At 34.9% G+C, this 15,023-nt stretch overlaps 2 protein-coding genes across 4 annotated transcripts; one reads left to right on the forward strand and one right to left on the reverse strand.

The window, feature by feature from the left end:
• Nucleotides 1–301: 301 nt before the first annotated feature.
• LOC129891913 (protein RRP6-like 3) lies at nucleotides 302–11,641 on the reverse strand. Of its 3 annotated transcripts, none has more exons than XM_055967395.1 (12): nucleotides 11,309–11,641; nucleotides 10,987–11,234; nucleotides 10,554–10,652; nucleotides 9,761–9,844; nucleotides 9,531–9,617; nucleotides 8,698–8,818; nucleotides 7,160–7,347; nucleotides 7,037–7,081; nucleotides 5,608–6,119; nucleotides 5,022–5,520; nucleotides 1,602–2,227; nucleotides 302–567 (listed from the first exon to the last, which is right to left on the reverse strand). In XM_055967395.1, the coding sequence occupies exons 1-12, from the start codon at nucleotides 11,550–11,552 to the stop codon at nucleotides 489–491; spliced, it is 2,832 nt and encodes a 943-aa protein (XP_055823370.1). In that variant the 5' UTR covers nucleotides 11,553–11,641; the 3' UTR covers nucleotides 302–488. The 3 variants fall into 3 exon arrangements, with proteins under 3 accessions (XP_055823370.1, XP_055823369.1, XP_055823371.1); XM_055967394.1 differs by having other exon boundaries at nucleotides 7,160–7,362; XM_055967396.1 differs by having other exon boundaries at nucleotides 302–595; nucleotides 7,160–7,362.
• Nucleotides 11,642–12,517: 876 nt separating this feature from the next.
• On the forward strand, nucleotides 12,518–14,713 carry LOC129891755 (probable protein S-acyltransferase 6). Its single transcript, XM_055967234.1, has 5 exons — nucleotides 12,518–12,784; nucleotides 12,899–13,066; nucleotides 13,146–13,406; nucleotides 13,498–13,731; nucleotides 14,579–14,713. Exons 1-5 carry the CDS (start codon nucleotides 12,518–12,520, stop codon nucleotides 14,711–14,713), a joined length of 1,065 nt encoding a protein of 354 aa, XP_055823209.1.
• The last annotated feature ends 310 nt before the right edge of the window (nucleotides 14,714–15,023 follow it).

Here is a 15,023-nt window from a genome sequence, read left to right on the forward strand (position 1 = left end):
CAAATTAGTGTTAAGAACCATTCTAAAGTGAAAAGTTAAAAAAATAAAAAGATGCAACTTGTCTGATAACGGAACAGAAGCCATCCTTCAAAGTGTAACAGAAAACAAATGACTCCAACATTCAAATTACATTTTCTTTTATTTCCCTTTTTTTTCCTTTCAATTTCATGTTTTCTAAAGTTGGTAAATTAATCTTTTTTCTAAGAATATCAAATCATCTAAAGCTTTCAAAGGAAATCTATAACAGATAAATCATGACGAGAAAAATTATTAGTAACAAGGGAATAGACACACAAAAAAGTGGACGATTGAAACTTTTATTGGTATAGATAAGGGCAAAACCAAAGGCATATAGTATAATATATTAAGAGCTTCAAGCTCTAAATTACAAGGAGGACAGCATTACAGGAACCACTCTCCTTCACAACTAAACGGAGAGACTGGTCAGAGAAAGTTGCAGTATCTGTCACTTGCCTTTTTCCTAGTCGCTACTGCTCAGAAGCAGATGCAGGAGTTGTTTTCACAGAAGTATTGTAGACGCTGAACTCTCCAAATTCTCTTCTACCACTGGAAAAAATATGTGCCACGTCAGTGCCTTTGAACAAAGAAAAAGTAGTTGTCACCAAAAAGATTATTTGCTTCTCATAAATCCAAAATCGACAACTAAACCCAAATTGATTCCACAAACTTAAGTTGCACGTCTATAAGATCCATGATCTATGCCTCTAAGAATGCTGATTAACAGCTCCAGCACACACAAGATATATAGCATTTGACCAGAACAACAATGGAACCTTCCATTTTAAGGTTACGGAAAGAAAAATGATAAGAGAATGGTGCTAATTTTGAGAAGGAGAAGGGAGGACATGTTCATTTCTTAGAAGCACCAAGTATTTATCTATTCCCGAAATGACAAAACTCACCACTTATGTGTGCTTATGCATATAGCACGTGGTTGGGACTGATTTTTTTTATAACGTGTTCTTTTACATATCTCAAAATGTCCTAATCACGCTCTACTAGGATAACATTAGTACTTAAAACTCCTCAAACAAACTACAATTTGGACCTCTCATCTTGTGGCAGTATCTTGAAGCTGTGTGTTTGGTATGGAGGAAAACATTTAAACATTTTTTGGAAAAATGTTTTCTTACTTTCCCACGTTTGGTTGGACAAAATTTTTGGAGAACATTTTCTTTAGGAAAACAAGTTGCTTAAAAATTAGGAAAATGACTTCCTTAATGGAAGTAGGGAAAACAAGTTCTATAAGTGATACTCTATGTTTATTGTATCTTCGCCACCCACCCAATGCCCCAAACCCCTACCTCTTGACCATCCCACCCCCTTCCACCCCTACGGTGTTTTGCTAGATTACATATAAATGCTCTTGAGATAACATTTTTTTGTTTACTTACCAAACACTAGAAAATAAATAAGAAACCAACTTGTTTTCCAAGAAAATATCTTCCTAAATATTCTCCTTCATACCAAACACACAGATATTAAAATGAAAGGTCAATATCATTGTATATTGATTGTCTAAAATCCTATTTCACTTAAAAAGATCAAATGTTAGACGGAGATGACAGTGGATTCCTAACCTGTGCATTATATCCCAGCCAGCAGGTAAGAAGCCTGGATGAACAGCTTCAACAAAAACTTGTCTCCATCTCTGACAAAATTCACGAATTCGCTCCTCCCCATTCTCCTTGAGTAGATGATTAACAACTTGCTTCCCATGTGGTCCATGCCCTAATAGTGAGAGCTTTGAGTCTCGTTTGGATGATACAGTAGCATTTATATTAGCAATGGAATTAGCAGTTCCATTAGACACATTGCAGCTTTCATCAACATATGACTCCGGAAGAATATCATCATGTTTCACTAAGGAGTCTCTTTCGAGCGGGACATCATTGTTATGAACAATAGAGGACCCATCATTGACCCCAAAATGTGAATCACTAATATTCATGTCCTCTATTGTTAATATGTTGGTATTTTCTTCATTGTTGCTTGAATTATCTGAAATTTCCTCTGGCGGACATGCTCCTTTGGCTTGCTCGTTATCTAGCTTATCATCTGATGTGGTACTTCTACTAGGATCTTTGCAAGCTAACTTTCTCTTTTTCTCAAATCGCTTTCTCCTATTAGTACTAATCCCAATTAACAAAGCTCTTTCGAGATCTTCGTCAGAAACTTCCCGTCCACCATAATAGTTCCTGACAATCTACAATAACAAAGACAATAAGAAAATTTCAACTATTAGCAGTCAGTGTTATCAAAGGCGAAAAGCGCAAAAAAGCTCTAAGATCCATTGGGGCTTTAAGCGCAAATAAAAGTGTGGGATTTAGTGAAAAAAGGTGCAAAGGGAGAAAAATATACAAATATATATGTTAAGTCCAAGACCAATAATTATAAACATGAATGACAAATATATGACCAAAGAAATTGAAAAAAAGGTATGATAAAGTGAACTATCAATTGTTTAGTGTCACTTCTTCAAAAGAGGCTCATTGGCAAGGAAAAGTTTGCCTTAGAACCTTGATGACCACAGTGAAGCGTACATAAAGAGAGGCGAAGCGCTAAACACGTTTTGAGCCTCGCTTCAGGGCTTAAGCGCGCCTTTGACAACACTGTTAGCAGTTTTAAACAAGGTAACTCAGCAACAAATTGAAAGGATTACTAAAATTCATGGAGAGAATAAAGATGTCAGAAAACAGATGACTAAGAGAACTAGAAACATTAAAAATAAATACAAAGAAATATGGAAGTGATTGCATGATGCAAAATTCAACCAGTGCAACCAAAGCAATTCATTCAAATTTAACTCACTACTGCAGAATCGAGGATGCAAGTTACAAGAAAGAGTAAGGTAGAAGAATCAACAGAAACAGAAATAAAGGAAAATATAAACATTTCGTCTCCAGTCTAAAACATCTAACAAGAGAGGACTGTATTATTATCACCATTGAGTGGTATATATTTCACAGAGAAGAACTGTTGGTCTTTATTTTAATAAAATAGAACCAAGCTTTTTGTCAGGTCTTCTTCTTTTCCATTTTTCTGATAAGCACATCACAGATTCATGCACAAAGCAATTGGTGTCACCAAATCAAAGCACTTGAAAGTGATTGACAAGGTTGAACATTTTGGCTTAAACACCAAGATATTGCTCTTTGCTATATACTATCCTTCTTGATAATGACCTTCAGAAAAATTACCAGATACTGAAAAATTCTCTTCTAAAGGTAATAATTTGTTCCAACACGGTAATGGAAATATAATTGTTATCAGTGAATAGATTGACCCTGAGGTGGATGTATGAACATACTAGGAACGATAAGATTATGAATGAACACATCTGGGACAAGTTAGGAGTGGCTTTCGTGCTAGACAAGATGAGGGAAGTGACGCTGAGATGGTTCGGCCATGTGAAGAGGTCAAAGTGAGGAGGTGTGAGAGCTTGCCGATGGCAAGTTCGAGGAGGGATTGAGGCAAGCCGAAGAAGTGATTAGACAAGATATGACACATCAAAGCTTACCAAGGACATGACCTTAGATAGGAGGATTTGGAGATCGCAGATTAGGGTGGAAGGTTAGTAGATAATCGAGTGTTGTCTCATTTTTCTGCGAGTTAGGCTTGGTGGTAGTTTGAAACCTACCTGTTTCTCCTTTAATAACAGTAGTATTAGCAGTTTTTGGCATAGTTCTCTGTCCAGCAATTTATATCGCTACCTATCGTGTCTTGTGTTTTGATTATCACATTACTTTGTTGTTGTTACTGTTTCTTTTCTATATGATGTGTGATGCTTCCTCTAGTACTTGTTATATCTCTTTTCTTCCATATATTTTGTGATATGCTTTCGGAAACAGCCTCTCTACCTATGTGAGGTAGGGGTAAGATCTATATACATTCTACCCAAACCCCACCTTGTGGGACTACACTAGATATGTTGTTGTTGTTGAGTGAATAGAATGACCATCAAACAACAATTAACTACTCACATAAAATAGGGCAGCAAAAGGAAAAAGGAAAAAGGAAAGGAGATAGAAAAAGAACAAGAATGAAACAGACGAAGGTGAAAGCGAACTAAGATGATAAGTTTACAACTTCACAGTCAATAGCAGAGAAATGCAAACCTGGAGGGTTTTCAACAAATTCTGAAATTAGATACTGATAGAACTGAAACATGAAGGATGAAATTCATACTATTGAATAATTCAATTGAAAGTGTTTTAAGAAAAATAAATTAAAAGTGCAGTGTCTGGACATTACATGTAATTCTGAGTTGTCTCCTATCATAAAAATTTGGAACTATGTACAACTTTTCGTATTTTTAACATCTAATCTGCTTCTTTTATTAAGTTTAACATCTAATTATGCTGATATTTCTTAACTTAATATTAATTACAACAATGTTATCTACGTATGCTATGATATTTAATTATGTTTATTAGCCTATTTAATCAAATGTGGTAAAATCGAATATTGAACCATCATACATCATCATTGACCTTCAAATATGGAATTATAACCCATTTAACATAAACTAGCATTTTTCCTTGTGTAAGTTAAACTGTCTCTACTTAAACTTTGAAGAACGTTGTGGTTGGCACCATTGTCAGGAACATGGTTAGTGAGGATTCATATATCCGACCCCAACTTGTTTGGGACTTAGGCATAGTTGTTGTTCTAGTTGGCACCAGCAACAAAGTGACCTGCTTTTGTTATCACACACATTTAGTGTCTAATCAGAAAATACATTCTGTTTGAAGTTCTAAATTCAGCCATCCACCAGATGCTAAGTCTTGATCTATCAACTTCTTAGGTCCATTAAGCGATCCACAGGGCCACACCACCAAGAAACTAGCACTTCTATGGTTGCAAGCAGTTTTAAAGAGAAGAGCAGTTTAAATCTAAGCATTGCTTTTAGCAAATTAAGCAATACAATATTGAAGATTCCTTTAGTTAAATTAGCTAAGAATACATGTATATACTAAATATATGCTAAACTTACATACCATTATTAATTCTTCTCGGCGCTTAGCTGGCATTCTTGATCCATGACGTAGTAACGCCATGGCTGCTGTACGCAACTGCAAAGGAGATACCCCTTCCTCCTCTACATTTAACTTTGGCACAGATGACTCTAATGAATTCTGATTTTGATTAGAATCGACTATTCGACGAACAAAAAGTGGTATCCCAAATTCTGTAGCTATCTTTCTCTTATATTTCTCAGCCGCAGCATGAGCAACTTCATGGCAGTCCACACAAAGAAGGACAATGTCATGAGAGCGATGGCTCTTTAAATGCTCAGGGAAGTGCATTCTATAGCATGAAGGAATGATTCGATAACGTAAATAGTGATTTCCTTCACCACAGCCAACACAAATATTTCTCTTACTTTGGATGTAAAAATCATTGCCCTCATCTTCAGGGCGACCTTTAGGTTCAAAAAGAAGCATTATAGCAGGAGGGTCCTCTTCAATAAGTTTTGCCAAATTTCGGCTGACATACCTGCAACAAGGTTTCAGAGCCCATATGTACTTCAAGTATCAATCATTGAAGAAGAAGACAAGAAAAAGAACCCAATATTTCACTAACCATTCAAGTTTTCTACGATCACAATAACATAATAATCTTCCGTCATTTGCAAAAATCCTACAATTGTGGTAAACAGGAGATTTGCAAGAAAATTTTTGGACAAACAACTTCCGAGAAGCCTTCTTAGCAAATTGTTTCGAATTTTTCAGTCCATTTTGCTTGAAAGCAGATCTAACTGGCATCTTCAAGCTAATTTTGGACAGTAAAGCATAGTTGTATACAGAAAGAGGACAACTCCCATCCGACCCAAGGCATTTTTGAAGAATCAACTTACAATTGTCATCATTCATTCCTGTTTCATCAAAAAACAAGTACCCGAGGTCGTCCAAGTGACTGCAAACTACAGATGAAAGAGACTGAAATAAGCTGCTACTACTCTGAGAGTCTAGATTCTGATCGGCTTCTGATATGGTGTTGCATATATCCAATTCTGTTGTAGGTACTTTAGCCGCAAGTGCAATAATGGCATGCTCAGATAAAACATATCTCAAGCTTTCATCATGTACACGAGCCTAGAAAGACGCAAATTAAATTAAGTAAGCTCAAAGAACATAAGCAAAAATATCAAAAATCGAAATTGGGTTTTAAGAAACAAGTGCACCAAATAGATGTTAAAGTGAAGTTATGCATATGGAAATCTTGAACAACTTGAGATGTTAACCTCTACATAAAAAGAAAGAGGTTATAAATGGAATCTCATTCAGGTAGCGTATATATGCTATATACTATTTAATTTCTCCAGTGCTGAAATCATACAAAGATCAAATAACAAGTGTATTGGTAATAACAAATGGAATATGCAAAAAGGAATCAGGTATGTGCAGAATTTCTGAAATTAACTTCTAACAATTAGTACCAACAAAGCATTCAAAATGCATATATGGCAATCCTTCAATGCTTAGAGCTACTTAGATTATACTTTCTAGTTATCTCTGAACATTGAGTAGATGAAGCAACTGTATTCAAACAAAAGAAAAAAAATAAAACACTGGAAAATCAGTACTAACATTTCTCTTCGAACACAGAGACCTTACTGTTATTTAAAACCAAATATTTCACCCAATATACTGCCTTTGCAGTACTCACATTATTAGCCAATTGAAGCAATCTTCAAAATATAAAAAGCACTCTCAACTATCACCAAACGGTCACGGTCTTTTCCTTCTGGTGCCACAACACCAAACTGCCCACTTCTTGCGAAGAAGAGCACAGAAAAGCCCTTTCAGCTATCAACCCCTTCTTTAAGGGGAAAAAAGATAGCAATCCTTTTTAATCTGGCCACTTCCCCCAATTAGCTCACCATCTATCTCCATCAGTAGTAGACAAGAAATGTTCATAGAAAATACGATGATGCTTTTTTGATTGAAAGAATCTGTCACACAACATTATGATGATAAAGAGATTATATTATGATCCAAATACCACTTACCATTAAATCTCTCCAAGCACACAATCGCCTCACGAGTTCATGGAACTAACACCAAAAAAGAAGTAATCAGCACTCAGAAATCAAGCTGTCTAAAGAAGAAAAAGAGTATACAAAGAATCGTACCTTCGACTCATCAGAACTTAACATAAAACTTCCTTGATCACTCTGATAACGTGAGATTATAGATGATGCAGCAGACTCTCCTGGGTAAGTTTCACACTCTTTTGAAAAAAGTTGTAAGCAGATTGAATTGGAACGCCGGGTGGCCTCAAGAACAAAACTGAACTTGTCTCTGAGATGTGACGAATTTTCTGTTACACAAATATCTTCAGGATTTTGATACTTCAGATGAGTCAATTAGTTAAAGGATTACCTTGGAAAAATAATAATAACAAGAACAACAACTACACCTCAACCCCAAGCTAGGTGGGGCTAGCTATAAGAGATAACAATATCAATTTTGCTCTGTTTGGTTCCGTCCCGTTCCAATATTAAATAATTTCGGGTTAGAAAATATTAGAAGTTCTCTACATGTTCTACTAACACACAAGTTCATACTAAAATTCATAGACCTTTGGAAACTATAAAAGTTAATCCTTTATCCTCTAGACAGTGAATAACCACAGAAGCCCATCTATCCCAACGTCAAAATATAGCAAGCACCACTGGAATAATAGAAAAATAGCCATTATCCACAGTTATAGTATAGTTATATTTAAAGCTTTGACATCTTAGTCGTTTTGCTAACAACTTTTGCAAATCAAACTTACCATTCTATGGTCTTTTTCCTAAGAACAAACTTCCTATCAGCATGATGTATTCATGGGCACCCAAGTGGAAGTGCGACCTTTTTAATGAACATTGGTAAGTTTAAGCTACTTCCAACAGAGTTCTTCAGCAGTAAGGCCCCAAACTATTCACTATCCTTCACTCAAATTATCAGATATTGCTTAGGACCTATTCATACTGACCTTCAAAAAACCTATGTCACCTTAAAACACTAGGTCCAGCAAGGATGCAAATTATACTATGTAATCCCTTCCATTTTATGTGACCACACATGGATTGTACTACTCTAACTAGCATATTAAACAAGTTTGTAGTAGAAGAAAGTATTGAAGTAATAGTTACAAGATAAGCTTGATGAGAAAAGATCACTACAACTTAAATTTGGTTATTTTTAGATGTGAACGCTTGAACCATGTGAAAGTTATATAAATAATAGCATTAGAAAAATGGTAATGTTTGGAATGCCACAATACAAAAAGAATGTCATATAAATTGGGATAGCAGAACTATTTAAGTTCCTTCAAATTTCATGTCACATTTGGTTTACAGATTTAATAAATGCAAAAGTAACCCTTCATAAGTGAAAGAGGGCTTGAACTCTTTAAATATTAGTAAAAAGTTCCTACAGCACATGGCTCCAAGGACTTGATTGTATAGTATAAGAGCTGAATAACAGCACACACTTCCTCTCAACCTCAGAGATGCTCAACAAACCATAATTTGTATCCAACTAACAAGTTTGCAAAAGTGTATACTGAGAGGATCTCAGCAAACTCTCCACTCATATAGATAATAAGTCTATACACTTCCACATATTAGTCAGGAGAGTAGAAGACTAATGTTTATTTGTTTATATAAGTGGAGACCCATACCAGTATCCTGTTGTTTGAGCTCGCAAGAAAGACGTTGCGCGATGTACATCAAATAGTGTGCATCAGTTCGAGCATATTGCACCATTTCAGCTGGAAGTGGGCGTTTCCTCCAGTCTTCTTTCTAAAGTTTTGATAAAGAATAGAACTGTAGTTTAGATCAAGATTTTGCCAGCTGAACTATAAGAGCAGTGTACCAACACTACAGTATAGCATGAAATATGCTCAAATTACCAATGTATCCACTGAAAATCGTGTTTGCTGACCAGAGGATAAGGGCCAGCCACTTTATGTTCATAAACCACAGTGTTACCTATTCCAAAGAGAAATTGCCAGTGTCTATATTCCTTTTCGAAGTGTCCACTCTGCTCAGAGGCAGTATAAGTGCAAATCTTGTTTCGCTACCAATTTAAGTAAGAGATGGTAGCAAGAAGAGCAGCACCAGTGCTGCGGTCATACACACTCACACTGCCTACATAATCAATTAATTTGCAGTTTTCATCTAATAGCTTCAAGGGACACAAATTAGTCTTAGTGCATCTGCTCAGGGAAAAAGGGAAATGAAACTAACATTTCGAGAGAGATAAATACAATCTGGAACCCACACAGCATTATCGTATTCCTTTCCATAATTCTATGAAAATCTATTACATTCCTAAGTTCCACTCAGAAATCAAATCCACCAAAAAAATGACACTGATAATAATAAAGAAATACAGATTAAAAAAATCCATCCATCACAACTCATCAACAGTAAAGATAGCAACAGCTACCCATGGAGGAAATAGAAAAGTATGTAAAAGAAGATGATGTATCCAGCAAGCTTCTTTCTATACCTGTAATAGTTTATTTGTGACAATGCCACAGTACGTATCCAGCAAATATGCCAAAGACCTTTGTGGTTTAGACAACACATCACAAGCCTGGAATAAAACAAAACACCAGAAGCTTAAAACTAAATAAGAAACATCATTGTCAATCATACACAAGAAAAACACACTAGGCATCTTCAGTTAAAATCTTCACTTCATCAGACAAAAGAACATACATTAACTTGACACCTTACCTTTGCAGTGTCAAATAAATTAACAACATATATGTGGAAATCCCGTTGAAGCCATAGAACATCGTTATCTGCACCATGGAATACCTATAACAGGGAAAACAACACCTTTTGATGAGTCACTTGAGAACTACTCGCTCCGTCCACTTTTACTTGTCCGTTATACTAAAAATAGATGTTCAATTTTACTTGTCCAGTTTGAAAAACCAAGAGATAATTTACCACTTTATACCTATTTTACCCTTATCATTGAGTACTTAATTACTTCCAATTCATTTCCCAAGGAGTGAGATAGACTTATAATCAGTGGTGAATTTATATACTAAAAATGGGGCACGTGAACCCATGGTCTCTCCGTAAAACTAGATACTTTATGAATATATTTTCTAAAATTGGTATAATATTATCTGCTGGCACCCATGCTATAACAAGGCTATGGTGCACTTGGTTGGATGTTGAGTTATTTAATACATTTTTTTCTTCTTGTTTTTAGTGGTGCATCCATGTTGTAGAAATTCTAGATTTGCCTTTGCTTATAATAATTAGGGCTGATATAGTAAAATTATCATTTTATTTAGTGCTTCTCCAGTAGTATGCCAAACATGGACAAGTAAACATGGATGGAGGGAGTATTAGGAAGAAGCAAAAGGCTAGCTATTCTGATAAGCACTATGCACCACAAGTGTGGGTTGTGAAATACCTTTCTGGTACAGTGCTGAGTTACCAGCTTGCATTTTATATATTAAATAATAAACATAACATAACCATTAATCAGCTCATAAATAAACAAGGTCACCTTGCAAATTTCCGTATTGGCAAATACAGGCCGAAGAATTGCCATTACATCATGCAGAGCTATTGTATCCACAAGATAATCTTCCCTTTCAGTTGATATCTGCTCAGAACATGCAAAAGGTACATTATGATGTATAAATTGTTTTTCCCTAGAAAATAATTTTAAAGTGTTTGGTTGGTATGTAGATAACTTATGGTAACAGTAGAAGGGAGCAGAGATTGAGGCACGGAAGTGGAGCATTCGTTACAATTTTGAGTGATTAAAGTTGACAACAATGTAAATGCATCCATCAATGACATAAATCTCAGTAAAAAACTTTGATTTCCGTCGAGGACATTTAACAACACTTTAAGCACAACTTGCAAATGGTTACTATTTGAGCAAGTATTGCAAGCAATGGGAAGCACATGATTAATCAAGCGAAGAACAAAACCTGAACTAGAGCTGTGAAGCCTAAAAATGATCTCAAACTATGCTGCTCTGTATCAACTGCAAACACTCTCTCCTTACTCAACACCTTCGCAAGCTCCAGCAATTGAGAGTCACTCTCAACCCATACATATGATTCACGCATCGTAAAATCTTCAAAATTTCCACCAAAATGCTCCATAAATTCAACATTTGAACTCTTCATCAACTCGGTAATCTGCTCCTTATACGGATGCAAATTTGTAGAATCATCTATCACATACATTCACAATAATTCAGCTAGGGTTTCAAAAAAAGGTAAAAATAGATAAATTATATTGCAGTACCATTGCTGTTGTCAAGCTTGAGGTGTTTGAATTGAGAATAGGAGTTATCGGCAAGAACTCGTTTGAAAGAAGATTGAGATTTGATTTCAGCATTAAGATAACATGAATGCTTCTTTTGTTGCTTCTTCCTGTTGTGTTTTCGAACTTTGTGATAGCTTTTTGCTATGAATATGGAAATGGCTACTGTAAGACAAGTAGCTATAGTGAGTTTAACAACAAGCTTCAAACTTTCCTTGTTCTCCATTTCAATGATTCTCTGATTCTTCTTTCACTTTTTGTACGTGCATTTCACTGTGCAATTTGAAATCGGAGTCTTATACTGATTGTGGCGGCTTGTCGTCGTTGTAGAAAATGTCTTGTTGTTGGACTGTTGGCTCTGCTTCTATTTCAAAATCAAATTTGGCCCAAATACTTGATCCAGGCCCAAGACATATATTACTGAACTCTTTCCTTACTCCACAAGTAAAAGTCAAGTGGGATGGCCAGTTTTCGAGTTTGCTATAAGTTTTTAGCTAGTCGTTTGAACAATGATAGAGAAATAGCTATATTTGAATATGAAGATAAAATTTCAACAAACATAGCCCTACTTAAAGCGCAAAAAATTATAAATTTTGAACCCCATGAATCGTTCTTAAGTTTTGAAACGTATAAAAATCTTAACTCCATTAATTGTTCCTTAGTTTTGAACTTACAAAAAGTTTGAACATTATGAATTGTCATGAGGTTTGAAACTCTAGTAAATTCTTGAACACCATGAATCGTTTTGAACTTATAAACGTTTGAACCACATGAATCGTTCATGAGGTGAAAAAGTAAATAGGATTTTTTTAATATATATATTTGTAGTTAGAATGGATTGATCGTACCTATCCAATCAATAATTGTTTATGACTGACTCACTATTCAGTATTCACTCGGTTTTGGGTTCCTTGTTTAAGTAGAAGATTTTTTGTCTAAAACTTTTTCCATGTCAACAGAGTGATTGAATGTGTTGATGGCTTTTAAAATAGTGATTAATATTTGACAGCATGTGTTAAAAGTGGGAATTTACCCACTTCTCCCCAATGTGTATACTTTGTGGATCAATAATCTGGCCCAACAAGTAGGCCCAAGCCTAAAATTCATTTTTTCAGAAGTTAGTTACTGATAAATGATAATGGTTCAAATTTTAAACACCCGCCTTTGAACTTTTCATTGCACAAGTGAATAATGGCTTCCCTGCAACAATCTATTGAAGAAAATGAAACGAATCCAGAAATTTTACTCGTGGAGACGGTTACCGAATCAGCAGAATCACTGAATTCATCGATAGAGGAAGTTGAGATTGATTTTGTTGCAAAAATTAAGAAAATATTATTCACCTTATGGCGTAAGATTGTTGTAATTAGAAAGCATAACGATGAGAATGTACCACAAGATCGTCGTGGAGATCAAATGAAACGAGTCAGACTTTATCACGTTTGGCCAGGAAAAAATGTAAGTATGTTATTACTGTTTGTGTTCGATTACATCACTTCACAAATACAGAGGAGTTTTTTTTTCCGAATTCTACTAGTTCTAAATTTGGCTTGAATTGTTCCAATTATGCAGGTATTTTATCTCAAAGGGTTACTGATATGTGGGCCGGATCCAAGACGATTGCTATTAACTATAGTCTGTATTAGTCTATCAAGTTTGGTTTTTTCTGTTTATGTTGCAAAGTATTTATCAAAAAATTCCAACATCATAAACAGTTTCTGTGTGCTATTGACCTTAATTGTGAGTCACTGAACTAAACTTTCTATAATTCTTATTCTTCTTTGACTAATAATATATGATATATTTCATTAAAATGCAGGTTTTTGCAAACTTAATAATGGTTAGTGTCATTGATCCTGAAATTATTCCGAGAAACGATGAATCACCATCCCCTGAATCGACACAAAATGGGAGAGTAAGAAGCAAAAGAGTGTTTGTAAATGGTTTGGAATTGAAATTAAAATACTGCCGTATTTGTAACATATATCGTCCGGCTAGGAGCTGCCATTGCATTGTGTGTGATAATTGCGTCGATAAATTTGACCATCATTGCCCTTGGATTGGTCAATGCATTGGACTGGTATGTATAATTTTTTAAATCTACGAAAGAAGATCGATAAATAAATATTTTGCATCTAATAATTTTGTTTTGTTTATTCCTATTTATGCAGAGGAATTATCGACTTTATGTGTTGCTATTGGTTATTGCAAATGTTTACTTCGTCTACATATTTGGTTTCTCATGTCTAAAGATTCAACAAAAGAATGGTGGCAATGGCAATGGTTTGATTGGTTTGGTGCGAGATTGCCCGGAGACATTGACGTTGGCATGCTTTAGTTTTGTTGCTGCGTGTTTTGTTGGTGGATTGACTTGTTATCATGTGTATCTCATTGCTACAAATCAGGTTGATCTCAATTTCACTTACCAATATCTAATGTATTGTTTATGGGTAGCGCTGATAAAATGAGCTCATATTTTATTTATTTGATTAATCTGTTCAACTCGTCCATATTTTAGTGGGTTGAGGAGTGATTTTTGTAAGTGGTGAAAATTTGGGTTTCAACCCATATTTGATCCTTAAGAATATGGGTCATGGGACTCGATTCCTAGGGATGGAATCGGTTTTTTGATCGTGGTCAGGTCAGATCTTGATGAAGATAAATAATAATGCGAAATATGCCTTGTAAATCAGTTATCAAATTATTGAGTTTTATCCAGATAGTGAATTCTTAAGTAGAATATCATTTATAATATGAGTCAATAAATTAAACCATCTGTTACCCAATCCGTTTGTTGTCACTCAAACCCACTTTTTCCTATATGTAATATAGGACAGTCAAATTAGAACTCATTTTATGTTGACCTGTTCTTAATCCGCCAACCCGGCCATTTGCGACTATTATTCCTAAGATTAAAGTTCAATGACTAAGAAGCCAAAATTAGAATGTCACACTATGATTGAGTTTAATTTTTATGTAAGTGAATTATTAGATTATTAAAAGGATAGGTAATCAATCATAAATTTGCAAATAATAATCAGCATGGAAAGTAATACAGATTATATGCTATTATAACATGTCAAGTACATTAATATAAGTTTCGTTTTGTCTTATCATTTAATATTCATAACCTACTGATCCGATTAATCCAGATTATAAGTTATATACTGAAATTTTTGTTAGGAATTTAACTCATATGTACTGAAACTAATATCCTCTGATGTGATCCTTTTATTTGGTTTATTGTGGCAGACAGCTTATGAGAATTTTAGGCAGCAGTACGGAAGCGCTAAAAATCCTTTCAATAAAGGAGTTGTGACTAATATTAAGGAGGCTTTACTTTCACCTTGGACGCCTTCAAGGATCAATTTTCGTTCAGAAATATAGAAGCTTTGATTATTTTGAACATGTCACACAACCTCGAAATAATATATAATTTGTATCGTCGTTATAATTAAGTCTATTTTCCATTTTCTTACTTTATTGTTTGTCAAGAGTTTCACATTGATTTTTTAATGGATAAGTGATCTGTTTAATATGATTAAGACAACCCTCATCTCTTGAGTTTTTAGGGTTGAATTACGATTAAGATCCATTTATTTTTTATCATGATATCAACTCAAGACTCTTCTCAATACTTGTTTTCCAGTGTTGGCCCCAATTCTCATGCTTCAGATGTCTAGTTTTGGATGTGAGG

This window comes from Solanum dulcamara, chromosome 6 (genome assembly GCF_947179165.1).
Source record: "Solanum dulcamara chromosome 6, daSolDulc1.2, whole genome shotgun sequence".
NCBI lineage: Eukaryota > Viridiplantae > Streptophyta > Magnoliopsida > Solanales > Solanaceae > Solanum > Solanum dulcamara.